This window comes from Dendropsophus ebraccatus, chromosome 11, assembly GCF_027789765.1.
Source record: "Dendropsophus ebraccatus isolate aDenEbr1 chromosome 11, aDenEbr1.pat, whole genome shotgun sequence".
NCBI classification, from domain to species: domain Eukaryota; kingdom Metazoa; phylum Chordata; class Amphibia; order Anura; family Hylidae; genus Dendropsophus; species Dendropsophus ebraccatus.
In genome coordinates, this window is record NC_091464.1 from 100,435,391 (window position 1) to 100,454,454 (window position 19,064).

General features: G+C 43.6%; 1 protein-coding gene across 9 annotated transcripts in view; it reads left to right on the forward strand.

The window, feature by feature from the left end:
• Window positions 1–13,971, forward strand: part of LOC138768125 (uncharacterized) — a 71,039-nt gene extending 57,068 nt beyond the window's left edge. For all 9 annotated transcript variants that reach the window (XM_069946194.1, XM_069946188.1, XM_069946193.1 and 6 more), the window contains one exon: window positions 13,405–13,971. In XM_069946194.1, the coding sequence (XP_069802295.1) occupies window positions 13,405–13,448 (44 nt within the window). In that variant the 3' untranslated portion in view covers window positions 13,449–13,971. The remainder of the gene's footprint in view (window positions 1–13,404) is intronic.
• The last annotated feature ends 5,093 nt before the right edge of the window (window positions 13,972–19,064 follow it).

Here is a 19,064-nt window from a genome sequence, read left to right on the forward strand (position 1 = left end):
GCGCATCACTCCAGGCCGGCAGGGGGGGCGCTTGGGGAGGAGACACTGAGACAGCTGCACATCTAGGGCGGGCAGGACAGACATACACATAGCATGAGCTGACAGTGCAAGACACATACACACAGCATGAGCTGACAGATTGTGACAGTGTCTTGCACTGTCAGCTCGTGCTGTGTGTATGTCTGTCCTGCCCGCCCTGATCGTTCCTCCAGCTGGCCGCCCTGCACCCTGCTCCTTTCTAACGGCGCTCCTGCAGACTACTAAACCAAAGCTAAGTATGCAGAGCTTCCTCCCTCTGCCCGGCAGCCCTAGCGCTTGCACAGCTGATCGCCTGCCCCTGCGTCTCCTGCTATAGTGTATCGGCATGCCGGCGGCGCTCCTGCAGACAGAGAGACAGCAGCACACATTTCTATAGCTAGACGTGCAGCTGTCTCTTCTGCCTGTGCGCTTCCCCTGGCTCCGCCCCGCTCCTGTTCTCTCACCCTCCCTGCGCGCCGACGTCACCAGGCACCCGCTCAGCACGTCCTAAAAGGCAGTGGTGCCTCTTCTGTCATCCTGCTGGTGAGTACCACTGGGATGGGGGGGGTGCTGCTTTGTGATTTAATTGTGGGGGTCTGCTGGAGGGGTGGGGAGGCTGTAGGATTTAGTGTATGTCCCTATTAGGGGGTCCCAACAGAGGCCTATGGAGGTTAAGACCTCTGTTGGGACCTCCTAATAGTGATATACACTAAATCCTACAGCCTCCCACCCCTCCAGCAGACCCCCACACTCAAATTACTACCATCCTGAGCGGTGGGAGGCTGTAGGATTTATTCTATGTCACTATTAGGGGTAGTGACCTAGAACAAATGCCAGGGCTGTTATTGGCTCTGTGAGCAATGTACTTTTTTATTTTACTTTACAGATAGAAGAAAGAAGACCGGACTACTGCAGAAAGCTGATTTTAACTTATCTATTTAATAAAAGGGTCAATGAGGGGTCTCGGGCGAGTTTTATTTCAATAAAGATCTTATTAAAATTCTTGTGGGGTTTTTCTTACTTATTTTTGGCTTAGTAGTGGAAGCCGTCTAATAGATGGCGTCCATTTCTAAGCCAGGGCTTAGTGTTAACCCGTAGAAGGGCTAACACTAACCCCCCACTTATTACCTGGGTACCCACCGCCACCAGGGGTACTGGGAAGAGCCAGATACCGTCAGGCCTGGAGCGTCAGAAATTGGCGCCCCTGGACTGGGCGGCAGCAGGCTGGTGTTATTAGGCTGGCAATGGCCAAAATAAATGGCCCCTGCCACCCTGATAGTGTCAGGCTACTGCTGCTTGTTTTTTTTATCTGGCTGGTTATGAAAAATAAGGGGGACCCCACACATTTTTTTTTAATTATTTATTTAATGCATGGGATCCCCTTTATTTTCCATAACCAGCCAGATAAAAGCAAAAAGCTGCAGACTGATGCTATCAAGCTGGGAACAGCCAAAATAAGTGGTCCTTGTCGTCCTGGTAGTCTCAGGCCGCTGCTGCTTGTATTTTTTTAAAATCTGGTTATGAAAAATAGGGGGTAACCTGCGCTTTTTTATTTATTTATTAGACTATTGCATAGCATCCCCCCTATTTTCCATAATCAGTCTGATAAAAAAGCCAAGCAGCAGCAGCCTTACATTATCAGGGTGGCCAGGACCGCTTGTTTTGGCCATTGTCAGCCTAATAACACCAGTCTGCTGCCGTACAGTCCTGGACCGTAATTTTCTCACGCTCCAAGCCTGACTGTATCTGCCTCTTCCCAGTACCCCAGGTTGTGGTAGGTACGGGGGTAATAAGTGGGGAGGTTAGTATTAGCTGTTGTATGGGCTAATGCTATAGCAATGGATACCGTCTATTAGACAGCTTCCATTACTAAGCCATAAATAAGGAAGAAAAAAAACACAATAGTATAATAAGATCGTTATTGAAATAAAACTTTCCTAAGAACCCTTTTATTAAATAAGTTAAAAAAAAATCTTCTTTCCAAAGTAGTCCGGTCTTCTTTCTTCTATCTTAAAACAATAAACTATTAAAAATATAAACAATAGAAAAATTATACTTCCCTTCTCTACCATCCAACTTTGTCAGTACTAATTGCTACAGGGTTTCCTGTTGCATTCAGGGAAAGTACAGAATAGCAAACTGCACAGAGCAGTGTACTGTATCCAGCATAAACAAGTTGCTTCATTGCTGGTGTATATGAATGTGTATGGTATACTGACTGCTGGTATATGTATGCATTTACTATATCTACTGCTGGTATATATGTATTTATTTGCCTAATAAACTATCATTTTGCTAATAGCTGGGGTAACATGGGAATAGTTGCCACACAATTGATTGTAGCATTAAGTCCAGACTTTGCCCTGTTGACAGCAGTATGTAAACAATGCAAATGGCAATCCTTGTGGTATAGGGGGATGGATCTGGGCCTGTTGCATCCTGTACTAGGCGTTTGTGGCTGCCATTAATTTGGACAGTATGAGCAATCCAATGGTTGCACATACAACCCGGGGCACTTTCCTTTAACTGTGAAACTTAAGAGGAACCTATCTTTTACTATCACATATTATAAGACAGCAAATGGTAGTTTATGATATCAGGTGCGCAAAATCGAAAACAAAAAGCACTAAAAGAACTTGAAGACAAAAAATGTGCAGGGTCTTTAAAGAAGCTGTTTCAGAAATCATCTGAATCAAGCAGTCCATGCCCCTCAAAGGAGACAGCTGCAGAACAACATGTAGAGATGCACAGCGAAGGTCCAGTTGAAATTGATCTGGGTGAAGCTTCCACGTCAGGACAATTATTAAACCTTGATGGCTCTCCACACTGTGAATCAGAGACAATGACAGGGGATCCTCAGGTTAGAGGAAATGTTAACCCTGAAGTTGGAGAAGATCTAGAGGAAGAGTCTGCAACTGGCGCAGCAGTTGATCACCATGACACTGATATTCCAGAAGACCCCAGTAACTGATTGACACTGACCCTGCTTTGTGGCCTACTACATTAACAACCAAAGTAGTAGATCAGATTGTGGAAAATGGGCCTGTTTACATAACAGATATTGAGTTCAAAAAAGATGCAAATGACTGTCACTTTTCAGCTGAATTCTAGAAGAGAATTTTGGTTAATGGACAACACTGCAGGAGACCAGTGGTTGGTGTACTTAAAATATACAAACAAAGTAGTCTGCTTTTGTTGTAAATTGTTTAATAGAAAACCAAGGTCATCTCTTGCTTTGGAGGGATCTCAGGACTGGCAGCATATGTCATCTATATTAAAATCACATGAGTCCTCACCAAATCACTTTTTAGCAGAAAGTAAATGGCTAGAGACTCAGGTTCGACTCAAGACGAACACAACAATAGATTCTAACATGCAAGCGTTAATGAATCAAGAAAAGCAACACTGGAGAGGAGTTTTGGAAAGGCTTGTAAGTATTGTCCAGTTTCTTGCCGAGAGGAATTTGGCCTAAAGAGGTAGTTCTGATCGTCTTTTTACTCCCAATAATGGGAACTTTTGGGTTTTGTGGAGCTACTTGGAAAGCTTGACAGAGTGATGGCTGAACACCTTCATCGTGTTGTCTCCAGAGAAACAACAGACCACTACTGTGGTAAAACCATTCAAAATGAGATTATTACTTTGATGGCAAACCAAGTTGTTAACAACATTGTTCCCACACGCTGCAAGAAGGCAAAGTATTACTCCATAATACTAGACTGCACTCCTGATCTGAGCCACAAAGAACAAATGTCATTCACCATTCGCTTCTTGGATGAACTATCTGACATATACACAGTTAAGGAGCATTTTATCGGCTATAGAAATGTTGTAGACACAACAGGAAAGGGATTGTCTAATTCCATTCTTCAGTTTCTGAGTGAGAGAGATTTAGATATTAATGACTGTCGTGGTCAAGGCTATGAGAACCGTGCAAACATGGCTGGAAAACACAACGGCCTTCAAGTTTTACAAAAAAATGCTTGTGCTGTCTTTGTGCCATGTGGATGTCACTGTCTTAATCTTGTGGTTGGAGATGCAGCAAGGTCAAGTAAAGACTCAAATACATTGTATTAGGCCAAAAAGATCCTTATTATGTTCTTTTCTCTGGTTCCCTTAAAAGGTGGAAAATCTTGACTGACCATGTTACAGGTCTAACTTTTAAAAACCCTTGTCTACTACAAGGTGGGAATGCGGGATTGACTGCCTTAAACCCTTTCGTTATCAGTTAGGAAAAATAAACGAGGCATTAGTTGCACTTATATCTAAGGGAAACAACATTGAGCCAAATGTGTCTTTTGAAGCCAGGACCCTTTCTCAGAAGATCACTGATTTTAAGTTTATTATGTCATTTATTATATGGTATGACATATTGTTTCAGATAAACATTGTTAGTAAAGACATGCAAAGACAAACCTCTGATCTCACTACAGTGACAGATGTCATTCACAAGTGTCTCGAATTTAATAGGAATTTCCGGGAAAATGGATTTAACATGGCACTGCAGAATGCAAAAGAGATTGCTGACAGCTTGAATTTGGAGCCGGTGTTTAGGTCACAGGCCTGCATCCGACTGAAGAAGTCTTCCTTTGATTATGAAGGATGGGATGAAGCAATAACTGACCCTCAATTTTTTTTGCCTTTAGTAGACACAGCGTTGACATCTTTGGCAGAACGGTTCAAACAATTAGAAAGCCATAACAAAATATGGGGATTTTTATACGACATCAAAAGTAATAGTTTTTCTAGAGAAGACCTGAGAAAGTTGTTTAGATCTACAGGCTGCGCTGGTAAATGGAACCAAATCTAATGTCAATGGAGAAGAGTTGGCCCAGGAATTCTTCCACATTCAAAGTATTCTACCTCAAGATACTAAAACTCCTCTCGATGTGCTGAACTTCATAAGCAAAAATATTCTGACTGACACCTTTCCTTATCTGTGGGTAGCACTTCGTATATTATTGACAATACCTGACACGGTGGCTTCAGGGGAACGTAGTTTTTCCAAATTAAAACTAATTAAAACTTACTTGAGGTCATCAATGTCAGATGACAGACTAACAGCTTTAGCAGTGCTGTCCATTGAGAATGACATTCTCCGAACACTGGACATGAATACCACTATTGATGAAGTTATGTTCTGAGCAGCCAGGGAGCTCATTTATTTGTTTTACGTTGCACTGAGTACTAAATGTGTACAGTTGAAATTGATTGCTGCAGTTTTGTTGTTATTTATCTAATTATTATTATTTAACAAATAAATAAAGAATGCTGTTTGTGGAAGAATTACTTGCATTTTTTATACAACTATACATAAATTGGGGGGGCACCGAAAGAAAGTTTTGCACAGGGCGCCAACTACCCTAAGGCCGGCCCTGTACAGAAGTATGTTTGGGAGTTACCGTCATTTCTTAAGGACTCGTCACAGTTAATTTATGAGTTACAATCTTTCACTTCATCTAATTTTTCTTTTATTACTCTAGATGTCACTTCACTATATTCGAATATTGATATAGATTTGGGTTTAAATGCGGCTTTATACTACTTGAATTTAGACACTGAATTAGAAAAATCACAAATACAATTTATTCATGACGGTATGAAATTTATTTTAGATCATAATATTTTTATGTTTGAAGATCATGTGTACAAGCAAGTCAGGGGCTGTGCGATGGGCACTCGCTTCACACCAAGTTTTGCTAATTTATTCATGGGACATTTCGAGGCGAGTGTCATCGCACAGTCCCAATATTATATAAAATCAGTATCATATTATCGTCGTTTTATAGACAATCTTTTCTTTATTTGGACGGGTACAGAAGAGGAGGCACAATGTTTTGTTGATGAACTTAATGACAATAATTGGGGAATAAAATTTACATTGAATTTCAGTTCTAATAATATAGACTTTTTAGATATCACTCTAATGAAAATAGAAGATAAAATCTCTACAAAAACTCATTTTTAAAGTGTGGATGTGAACAGCTTTCTTGAATATAGTAGCTGTCACCTACCGCAGTGGTTAAAAAACGTCCCCTTCGGGCAATAGCAACGTGTAAGGAAGAACTGTAGTAATAATAATGATTACGCAGAACAAGCAAATATTTTAAAAAATAGATTTTTAAATAAGGGGCACCCGGAAAAAATTCTTAAAAAAGCTTATAATATAAATAAAAAAATGACACAAAGAGATATTTTAAATAACATGAACAAAAAGAGTAAAAACAAAAATATTATTAAAAATAAAAATAATTTTTCTTTCATTACGGAATATAACTGTGGTGCTTCAGTAATTAAAAATTACCTACAGAAAAATTGGTCCATTTTGTGTGATGACCCGGTTTTAAAATGAGTTATACCCAAAAGACCTAATATTATCTTTCTCAGAACAAAAACCTTACGGGGTCATATAGCCCCCAGCAGACTACGTAAAATCCAAGACACGAACCTTGATTCTGTGGATTCAGATGAAAGGGAAGTGGTCTCCATGAGATGTCAGCACAATCGGTGCTTATGTTGTGAATGGATGTTACCGGATCCAGTTACTACATTCAGATCCAGAATCACAGGAGAATCATACACGATACGTGGTAAATTTACCTGCGCCACTCAGTTTGTGATATATCTACTTGAGTGTAGATGCGGCTTGCAATACGTGGGCCGCACAGTTCAGACGGTGCGGTCCCATATGAATAAACATAGATCTAACATTAAAAAATCTTTCCTTCTCCATAGTGTATCTAAACACTTTTTTATTTGCCATCAAAGTAACCCAACAGATTTAACACTTATTATTCTTGAGCAGATTCCAGAACTGATAAATAGAGAATCTTATTGTATTTTCAAACTCTCCACTCCACAGGGACTAAATGAAACGATAGAAAATACAAGATAGGCAAGATTTTTAGATAGATATATGAAACGGATTTTTCCTGAAATACATATATATATGTTTTATTTATTTTATTATATATTTTGTAACAATGTTAGTTGCATGTATGCTGCTTACAATCATGTGTATTTGAACTACAACTTACCCACAATGGGAGGATCGATTCATTATGCAAATAGTCACCATCTGTGTCGTGCTTGTTCTGAGCATGTGCACACTTTTTATACATCCTAGAATGATTTTACTTGTAAACACTTGAGAAAGAAGTCGGCACAACTTCGAAATGTGTTGTGTTTTAATAAATAAAATTTTTACCATCACTTTTAATGCCTTTTAATCTTGGACCTGCACCTGATACTATCCTAGGTTTGGAGTGGAGGATCGGATGCTTTGAAGTAACCAGTGTGGCTCCTGGGAGTGGCTGCGGTTCATTTGCCTACACACTATCGCTGAGAGTTGTGCCTTGCATGTCTCTTGCATTAGTTTTTACCGTGCGTATCACACTATGGAGCGCTGTTCACATTTGTATCTATCTCATGTGTCACTATTGGCTGGTGAGTGTCTCTTCTCTGTCACTATTATCTGCTGAATAAAAGGGGAAATTTTGGCAGCACATCTATGACTCTGTTCACACTGCAGGTTGCACGCTGCTTGTGGCTTAAGTACAGAAAAAAATAAAAAGGTGCAACAGCAACTGACAGGTGTAAGGGCCTATCGTATATACTTCTCCCAGCGTACACACGGTAAACACCTACCTACTTTAAAATGTAATTTTTTATTTTTTTTTTAAAGTGAGGATCTTAGCAAACTATTTGATCAAACAGAGTGTACCATGTCGCCAACGTTAAAGAGTCACTGTCGTATTTTTTTTTTTTTTTTGCAGAAATCAATAGTCCAGGTGATTTTAAGAAACTTTGTAATTGGGTTTATTAGCCAAATCTGCCATTATCTGCATGTAAAAAGCCTTTTCCCAGGTCCCCCCCCCTCCTTCCTCTTTTTCATCCACTCCAAAAAAATCTGAAAATTGTGACTTGTTGCAGGAGACGTCCCCTGTCTGTTCTAGGGAGAGGGGAGGGGGGAGGAGGAAGGAGGGAGTTAGCCGGCAGCAGAAAGCAGATAACAGAGGATTACAGGCACAGAGCTGGGTGACAGCTGTAATCTGAGCTCAGACAGGTCACTGGTGATGGTCAGAAGAGATAACGGGTGAGGGATTTGTAGATTAACTCTTTGTTGTCCTGTTTTGGTCTTTTCTTTAGCTCTCTCCATAGGAGAACAATGAAGACAGGGGGGAGAGCTTCAAACTGCTTTTTCATGATAAAAATGCATTTTTCGGATAATAAACCCAATAACAAAGTTGATTAAAATCGCCTGGACTATTGATTTCTGCAAAAAAAAAAATTCACGACAGTGACACTTTAAGGCGTCCTCGAGACATGGACCCTACTCCAGCATTCTCACAGTAGCAATGGCCTCTTCTGGGCTGCTGCCAAAAGTGGCTACCTCCTGCTGGCCTGCACTCCACACATGTCCCAAGGGTTCTATAAAAGAGATCATTTGGCCCCTATCTGCCCAGTTGTAGCTTATTCAGCCCAGGAGAGGCCATTGCTAGTGTGAAAATGCTGGAGAAGGGTCAATGTCTCGAGGACACCTTAAAGGGAACCTGTCACCCCCCGTGCCGGGGTGACAGGCTCCCGACCCCCCGTTAGAGCCCCCTATACTCACCTAATCCCGTCGGGTCCCGCTTCTGGAGGTGGTCGGGTGATGAAGATCTCAGCCGCTGCAGCCCGGCACGCGTGCTGAGAGATGAGTCCAACACCCATAGAGAATGACGGAGCGCTGGACTCTCCTGTCATTCTCTATGGGTGTTGGACTCATCTCTCAGCGCACGCCGGGCTGCAGCGGCTGAGATCTTCATCACCCGACCACCTCCAGAAGCGGGACCTGGCGGGATTAGGTGAGTATAGGGGGCTCTAACGGGGGGTCGGGAGCCTGTCACCCCGGCACGGGGGGGTGACAGGTTCCCTTTAACGCTGGCGACATGGTACAATCTGTTTGATCAAATAGTTTGCTAAGATCCTCACTTTTCAAAAAAAAAATTATATTTTAATTTTTAATATTTACAGAGTAGGTGTTTACCATGTGTACGCTCGGAGGAGTATTTACGGTAGGCCCTTACACCGGGGGGTGCTGTTGCACTTTTTGAATGTCTCTCCTTTGTAACTATTATCTTCTGAGAGTGTCATGTGTCATTATTATCTGCCGAGTATCATGTGTCACTAGTATCTTCCGAGTGTGTCATGTGTCACTATTATCTGCTGAGTGTCACTATTATCTGCTGAGTGTGTCATGTGTCCCTAGTATCTGCCGAGTGTGTCATGTGTCATGTGTAACTATTATCTGCTGAGTGACTCTCCTTTGTCACTATTATCTTCTGAGTGTCCCTATTATCTGCTGAGTGTGTCATGTGTCCCTAGTATCTGCCGAGTGTGTCATGTGTCACTATTATCTGCCGAGTGTGTCATGTGTCACTATTATCTGCTGAGAGTGTCATGTGTCATTATTATCTGCTGAGAGTGTCATGTGTCCCTAGTATCTGCCGAGTGTGTCATGTGTCATTATTATCTGCTGAGAGTGTCATGTGTCCCTAGTATCTGCCGAGTGTGTCATGTGTCACTATTATCTGCCGAGTGTGTCATGTGTCACTATTATCTGCTGAGAGTGTCCTGTGTCATTATTATCTGCTGAGTGTGTCCTGTGTCACTAGTATCTGCCGAGTGTCATGTGTCACTAGTATCTTCCGAGTGTGTCATGTGTCACTATTATCTGCTGAGAGTGTCATGTGTCATTATTATCTGCCGAGTGTCATGTGTCACTAGTATCTGCCGAGTGTCATGTGTCACTAGTATCTTCCGAGTGTGTCATGTGTCCCTAGTATCTGCCGAGTGTGTCATGTGTCACTATTATCTGCCGAGTGTGTCATGTGTCACTAGTATCTGCCGAGTGTGTCATGTGTCACTATTATCTGCCGAGTGTGTCATGTGTCACTAGTATCTGCCGAGAGTGTCATGTGTCACTAGTATCTGCTGAGTGTGTCATGTGTCACGATCTGCCGAGTGTGTCATGTGTCATTATTAGCTGCTGAAAGTGTCATGTGTCACTAGTATCTGCCGAGTGTCATGTGTCACTAGTATCTTCCGAGTGTGTCATGTGTCACTATTATCTGCCGAGTGTGTCATGTGTCACTAGTATCTTCCGAGTGTCATGTGTCACTATTATCTTCCGAGTGTGTCATGTGTCACTATTATCTGCCGAGTGTCATGTGTCACTAGTATCTTCCGAGTGTGTCATGTGTCACTATTATCTGCCGAGTGTGTCATGTGTCACTATTATCTGCCGAGTGTGTCATGTGTCACTAGTATCTTCCGAGTGTCATGTGTCACTATTATCTTCCGAGTGTGTCATGTGTCACTATTATCTGCCGAGTGTCATGTGTCACTAGTATCTTCCGAGTGTGTCATGTGTCACTATTATCTGCCGAGTGTCATGTGTCACTATTATCTGCCGAGTGTGTCATGTGTCACTATTATCTGCCGAGTGTGTCATGTGTCACTATTATCTGCCGAGTGTGTCATGTGTCACTATTATCTGCCGAGTGTGTCATGTGTCACTATTATCTATTTCAGTGAGTAGGCTCTCCAGGATGGGTGTTTAATAAAAGTTAAAAGATTTATGATATTCTAATGTCAGACAGATATTATATTGATGTGGTTTAATAAAAAAAACTTATAAGGCAAAACATGAAACAATGTCTAGTAGTTCACAGAATAGCATCTAATAATTCCTGATAAGGTACATAAAAATTGTCCAGTCCGTGAATTTGTATATTGTCCGATTATAAAAGCTTATAAGCCGTGCAGGGCCCTTTGCCCTGGTAGCTCCTAAAACCCAGATGTAAAAAATAACAATGGAAATGGAAGTAAATATCTTATAGCCTATAGTCTTAATGGTTGGTTGAATGTAGTAGTTGTTTGGAAGTAGTTGTCTTGTAGCGCTTGGTGTTAGTGCAGACTTGTAAATATATATGCTGGTCCAATATTGGAAGCGTAAGGAAGAAATTCAGTAGCGCTTAATGTTACTGTTCAATGTAGCAATTATGTGTAGAAAGGTTCAATAGTGCTTGATGTTAGTGTGTGACACAGCTCCGCGTGGTTGTTACATATAACAATAGTTCAGCAGTGCTTGATGTTAGTGTGTGACACAGCTCCGTCTGGTTGTTACATATAACAATAGTTCAGCAGTGCTTGATGTTAGTGTGTGACACAGCTCCGTCTGGTTGTTACATATAACAATAGTTCAGCAGTGCTTGATGTTAGTGTGTGACACAGCTCCGCGTGGCTGTTACATATAACAATAGTTCAGCAGTGCTTGATGTTAGTGTGTGACACAGCTCCGCGTGGTTGTTACATATAACAATAGTTCAGCAGTGCTTGATGTTAGTGTGTGACACAGCTCCGTCTGGTTGTTACATATAACAATAGTTCAGCAGTGCTTGATGTTAGTGTGTGACACAGCTCCGTCTGGTTGTTACATATAACAATAGTTCAGCAGTGCTTGATGTTAGTGTGTGACACAGCTCCGTCTGGTTGTTACATATAACAATAGTTCAGTAGTGCTTGATGTTAGTGTGTGACACAGCTCCGCGTGGCTGTTACATATAACAATAGTTCAGCAGTGCTTGATGTTAGTGTGTGACACAGCTCCGTCTGGTTGTTACATATAACAATAGTTCAGCAGTGCTTGATGTTAGTGTGTGACACAGCTCCGCGTGGCTGTTACATATAACAATAGTTCAGCAGTGCTTGATGTTAGTGTGTGACACAGCTCCGCGTGGCTGTTACATATAACAATAGTTCAGTAGTGCTTAATGTCCTATGCGGGATAGTTCAGTATAATATCTGCATATACTGTAGCGTTTTATGGTTTAATTGCGCTTGCTGTTTTCATGTAGAATCATAAGTGGAGCCGTCATACACATAGCGCTTTGTGGTTTAAAAAGTCGGTACAGTGAGTATGAAAGCTGGTAATATATAGACCTCTCACCAGACTTCTAGTGGTTGTCAGGCACACGGCAATCTCCAGGATCGGCGGAGCGTTACTGGGCGAGGAGCTCACCAGCGCGGTTGTGGAGATGTCCTGCTCTCACTGTATCTCTTGGAGGTCCGTGCCGTTCACCGTCCTGTATCAGGTCCTGCTCTGCTGTATCTCTGAGAGGTCCGTGCCGTTCACCGTCCTGTATCAGGTCCTGCTCTGCTGTATCTCTGAGAGGTCCGTGCCGTTCACCGTCCTGTATCAGGTCCTGCTCTGCTGTATCTCTTGGAGGTCCGTGCCGTTCACCGTCCTGTATCAGGTCCTGCTCTGCTGTATCTCTGAGAGGTCCGTGCCGTTCACCGTCCTGTATCAGGTCCTGCTCTGCTGTATCTCTTGGAGGTCCGTGCCGTTCACCGTCCTGTATCAGGTCCTGCTCTGCTGTATCTCTTGGAGGTCCGTGCCGTTCACCGTCCTGTATCAGGTCCTGCTCTGCTGTATCTCTGAGAGGTCCGTGCCGTTCACCGTCCTGTATCAGGTCCTGCTCTGCTGTATCTCTTGGAGGTCCGTGCCGTTCACCGTCCTGTATCAGGTCCTGCTCTCGCTCTATGTCTCGGAGGTCTGTGCCGTTCACGTTCACTGTCCTTTATCAGGTCCTGCTCTCGCTGTATCTCTTGGAGGTCTGTGACGTTCACGTTCACCGTCCTTTATCAGGTCCCGCTCTCGCTTTATCTCTCTGAGGTCTGTGATGTTCCTGTTCACCGTCCTGTATTACGTCCTGCTCTCGCTGTATGTCTCGGAGTTCCGTGCGTTCACGTTTACCGTCCTGTATCAGGTCCTGCCGGAACTGTTGGAGCGTCTCCATGTTGGAAATCGCTCACTCATTTAAATTGCTGTTAACGTTCGTGTTGGGAGACTATGGCTATTGATCAAGTGAATTGTAAAAATAGCTCTGTTATCCTCTTTAGACGCGTTTCAGGAGTTTACTGAGGAAAGAAGCGAGCAAAGTGTGGATAACTGCTCCTGTTGTTACTTGTACGGGGTGTTGGGGTTTAGATATTCAGGGGTCCTGTTGTTACTTGTACGGGGTGTTGGGGTTTAGATATTCAGGGGTCCTGTTGTTACTTGTACGGGGTGTTGGGGTTTAGATATTCGGGGGTCCTGTTGTTACTTGTACGGGGTGTTGGGGTTTAGATATTCGGGGGTCCTGATGCTACATGTACGGGGTGTTGGGGTGTAGATATTCGGGGGTCCTGATGCTACATGTATGGGGATGTTGGGGTGTAGATATTCGGGGGTCCTGATGCTACATGTACGGGGTGTTGGGGTGTAGATATTCGGGGGTCCTGATGCTACTTGTACAGGATGTTGGGGTACATGATTAAGGATATAACTCTTTGTTCTCTCCGCAGATCCTGATCTCCTTGCACTGGAGGAAACCTCATCCCTATTATAAGAACGATGGCCCCTGGGACCGGTGAGAGGATGAGACGGGCGCAGTCATGTGATCAGCTGGGTCACTCCCGCTGTCAGCCATGTTGCCGGATAGGCCTGATATAACTTGTGTGTGGAGCTCTGCTGCCTCAGCTTTTGTATATACATTTTTTATATTTATACAGTCACTTTTAAACCCTTGTATCGCTGGCTTACTGTGAAGGAATAATGTCTTCAGTACCGGGATCCAATCATCACCAACGCTGTAAATACGGGAGCCGTCCTCTGTATTATATCTAGAGTCCTCCGGACATGGAGGACCATGTGACTTGGCTCGGGAGAGGAGCTTTAAAAAAAAAAACAATAAAAATTAAAGACTTCTATTTCTACTGCTTCAGTGGGGTGGGACCTCTCGCTCCGGACCCCTGCCGCTGCTATACGGACATCAGCATTCCATGTCAGACTGGAGGAGCCACACTTTCCATCCAGCCGCTTCGGTTTTTCACCATTTTAAATTACAGCTAATTACAGGTATTAAAACGTAACCTTTGTTCTGTAGTGTATATACAGTGCTAAGCTTAAGGTCCCCATGTGTCCTACGATGCAGCAGTATACTAGTGTATGTGCAGAGCCGGCAGATCGGCCTTTAGATGCAGGTGGAGAGCGTTGTTCTGTGGGGTTAGAAATCACCTTACGTTGTTCAGAAGGGACCGGGTGGGCAGAAGGGGAGGAGGAGTATGTCTGTATGTCAGAAATTATATTAAAGTGAGTGTAAAAGATGCAATAGTGGGTGATGACTGTGATGATGTGGAAGCATTATGGGTAGAACTACAGAAGGAGGTAAAGAGTGAAAAAATTATTCTTGGTGTAATCTATAGACCCCCCAACATTACTGAGGAGGTAGATGGTCAGCTGAATAGACAAATAGAGCGGGCTGCCCGGGAGGGGTCAGTAGTGGTAATGGGGGACCTCAACTACCCAGATATAGATTGGGGTCACGGTTCAGCTAAAACCACAAAGGGGGGGAATTTCTTAACCTCCTGCAGGATAATTTTCTGGGCCAGTTTGTGGAGGAGCCAACTAGAAGTGATGCCTTGTTGGATCTGGTTATTTCGAACAACGCTGAGCTGGTTGGGGATGTCACTGTCCATGAACACCTGGGTAATAGTGACCACAATATAGTGACTTTTAGCTTAAAGTGTAGAAAAGAAAAACATGTTGGGAGGGCAAAAACTCTTAATTTTAAAAGGGCCAATTTTCCTGGGTTAAGGGCAGAACTTCAGGGCATAGACTGGGAGCGGCTGCTGTCACATACGGATACAGCTAATAAATGGGAAATCTTCAAATCCATATTAAATAACTGTACTGCCAAATATATTCCTATGGGTAACAAATATAAACGGTTAAAATCCAATCCCACATGGCTTACAACCGAGGTTAGAAGGGCTATAAATGAGAAAAAAGGGGCATTCAAAAAATATAAATCAGAGGGGTCAGCTGTAGCCTTTAAACATTACAAAGAAGTCAACAAAACCTGTAAAAGTGTAATAAAAGCAGCAAAAATTCACAATGAAAGGCAGGTAGCTATAGAAAGCAAAAGAAACCCCAAAAAATTCTTCAAATATATTAATGCAAAAAAACCAAGGTCAGAGCATGTAGGACCCCTAAATAATGGTGAAGGGGAATTAATAACTGGGGATCAGGAGAAAGCTGAGTTACTTAATAAGTTCTTCAGTTCTGTATATACAAAAGAGGATGGAGCTGTGGTGGGTGGGGCCAGTACTGAGGTGGGTGGGGCCAGTGCTGCTAACACATGTAATGTACTGAACTGGTTTACTATAGATATGGTCCAAGAAAAATTAAACAAACTCAATGTAACAAAAGCTCCTGGGCCTGATGGATTGCACCCCAGAGTTCTTAGGGAACTCAGTTCTGTAATTTCACTACCCTTGTATGAAATATTCCGTGATTCTTTGCTTACTGGTATTGTGCCGAGGGACTGGCGTAAGGCAAATGTAATGCCGATCTTCAAAAAGGGCTCTCGAACTTCCCCAGGTAACTATAGACCCGTAAGCTTAACGTCCATTGTGGGGAAACTATTTGAGGGGCTTATAAGGGACTACATCCAGGAATATGTAGTGGTTAATAGTATTATAAGTGATAACCAGCATGGCTTTACTAAGGACAGAAGCTGTCAAACCAACCTGATATGTTTCTATGAAGAGGTAAGTAGAAGCCTGGATGGCGGCGCGGCTGTGGATATCGTGTACCTGGATTTTGCAAAAGCGTTTGACACAGTTCCTCATGGACGTCTGATGGGTAAGTTAAAGTCTATCGGTTTGGAAAATTTAATGTGTAACTGGATTGAAAACTGGCTTAATAATCGTACCCAGAGAGTGGTGGTCAATGATTCCTACTCCAAATGGTCCCCGGTAATAAGTGGTGTACCCCAAGGGTCAGTACTGGGCCCTCTTCTGTTTAACTTGTTTATTAATGATATTGAGAATGGAATTAACAGCAATGTTTCTATCTTTGCAGATGACACCAAGCTTTGTAGTACAGTACAGTCTATGGAGGATGTGCAGATGTTACAGGATGACTTAGACACACTGAGTGTTTGGGCGTCCACTTGACAAATGAGGTTCAATGTGGATAAATGTAAAGTTATGCACCTGGGTACTAATAACCCACATGCATCATATGTCCTGGGGGGAGTAATAACCCACATGCATCATATGTCCTGGGGGGAGTTACTCTGGGAGAGTCGCTGATGGAGAAGGATCTGGGTGTACTTGTAGATAATAGACTACAGAACAGCACACAATGTCAGTCAGCTGCTTCTAAGGCCAGCAGGATATTGTCATGCATTAAAACAGGCATGGACTCACGGGACAGGGATATAATATTACCGCTTTATAAAGCTTTGGTGCGGCCTCATCTGGAGTATGCCGTCCAGTTTTGGAACCCGATTCATAAAAAGGATGTTCTAGAGCTGGAGAGGGTACAAAGACGGGCAACTAAACTAATAAGGGGAATGGAGCATCTTAGTTATGAGGAGAGATTAAAAGAATTACATTTGTTTAGTCTGGAGAAGAGACGTTTAAGGGGAGATATGATTAATTTATTTAAATATATAAATGGCCCCTACAAGACATATGGGGAAAAGATCTTCCAGGTAAAACCCCCTCAAAGGACAAGGGGGCACTGCCTCCGCCTGGAGAAAAAAAGGTTCAACCTCCGGAGGCGACAAGCCTTCTTTACAATGAGAACTGTGAATCTGTGGAACAGTCTACCACAGGATCTGGTCACAGCAACAACAGTAGAGGGCTTCAAAACAGGGCTAGACAAGTTCTTAGACCAAAATAATATAGATGCATATGTATAGAACCTATCACCCCTCCCCCTTCCCTGTATCCATCCCCTCCTTGGTTGAACTTGATGGACATGTGTCTTTTTTCAACCGTATTAACTATGTAACTATGTAACTATGTAACCTCCAATATATAGCACTGGGCTGGCTCTACTTCCACATATTGGTGGCGTTGTGTGATGGGTTGGGTTAGCTGTCACCTCCAGTGACACACGTTTTGTCGGCTATCCGTCTCTTTGTTTAAGGGTTGCTGTGTTTGAAGGTACTTTAGCACCGGTGCGCTGCTGGTCCTCTGCCCTCACCAAGGCTAATCTTGATGGATGTAGTCACATAAGTATAGGAGGTGTGCACGGGAGCAACAGTACGAGAACGAGTACAGCTGAATACACATACGGGGTAAGTGAAAAAACGATAAGATCGAATAAAAGAACGTTTTTTTCATTTACCCGGTGAGGCGAGGGGGCAAGCCCCGAGGGGCTCTCGATGAGTAACCAAATGTTGCAATTTAGTGCTGCAGACATGGTACAAGAGATCTAAAAATCCATCATACTAGCAGTGGTACGCTTACCCTGTATGTGTATTCAGCTGTACTCGTTCTCCTGTTCCTGTGCACACCTCCTATACTTACTAAGGGCCCGATCAATGGTGTAAACGAGCGCCGATCTGCTAGATTGCCGCTTGTTTACTGGGCCTATTCCACGGCCCGATGATTGTTGATCGAGGGCTGCAGGGACATGGTTACCGATGTCCTTGCAGCCCTTGCAGCATACATTACCTGTCAGGTCTTCTCCTCCGCTCTCTCTTCCTCCCCGGGTCCCACGCACTCCAGCATGGCCTGTCGGCTGACAGCCCACTCAGCCAATCACAGGCCATGGTGGTCCCGGCCTGTGATTGGCTGAGCGCTCCGTCAGCTGACAGGCCATTCTGAAGCTAGAGCGTGCGGGACTCATGGGAGGAAGAGAGAGCGGAGGAGAAGCCCTGCTGGTAATGTATTGTGCTTCTCAAATCGTCGGTCGCCTGCCGTGCACCGCTATTCCACCGTAGCGATGCGCGGTGGGGGAATGATGATTTTAGGTCTGGCCCTAAATGAACGATCAGCCAATGAAACGATCATCAGCTGATCGTTCTCTCTATTCCACCGAGCGATAATCGTCCGAATGGGGACAGTTCGGCCGATTATCGTTCCTGTGGAATAGGGCCCTAAGGCTAATCTTGGATGTAGCCACATAAGTGAGGGCAGAGGACGCTAACCGGCAGCGCACCGGTGCAAAAGAACCTTCAGACACTGTAAGGGTCCTATTACACAGAACGATAGTCGTTATTGCGTACGTTACTATGTTTATTCCTTCTGATCCCAGCAAAACAATAAACAATCAATGTGCAATTACACTGAACGATTAGTGAAAAAATGCGGAACTTAATCGTTCGCTGTAAATCCACATTCGTTCACTTAATGATAATTTTAGGTTCAGACCTAAATAAATGATCAACGACACAATTTTTCGATTGTTGCCTGCAATTACACAGAACGGTTATTGTTTAAATTCAGCTAACCCAATCCATCACACGACGCCACCAATATGTGGAAGTAGAGCCAGCCCAGTGCTATATATTGGAGGTGATTTCTAACCCCACAGAACAACGCTCTCCACCTGCATCTAAAGGCCGATCTGCCGGCTCTGCACATACACTAGTATACTGCTGCATCGTAGGACACATGGGGACCTTAAGCTTAGCACTGTATATACACTACAGAACACTATTCTTATTAACCACATACTGAATAAAAGTTATGTTTTAATACCTTTGGGCAAGTCTAGGTAATCTGCCATCTGGCAAAAAAACGCAGCTATTAATCATACCTCCTGCAAGGTCAGAATCACCTATCCTTATAGAGGTGTAATGCTCGGTGGTAGGGATGGTCCGAACCTGCCGAGGTTTGGGTTCGTACGAACCTGAACTCTTGCAATGATTCCCGCTGTCTGCCCGCTCCATGGAGAGGGTGTATACAGCGGGAGGACCACCTGGAAAACTGGGATCCAGGCAAAACCATAGCCATAGGCTGTATCCCAGTTTTTCAGGCGGTCCTTCCGCTGTATCCAACTGGTGCACAGAGCGGCCAGACAGCGGGAATCTGATGCTGAGCGTTCGGGTTCAAACCCGAACATCGGCAGGTTCGTACCATCCTTACTCGGTGGTGCAGAAGTATCAGGCCCGCACTATCACATCCTAGTGGGGGGAGAAGAGAGGGGAACAAAACAGCTTTAC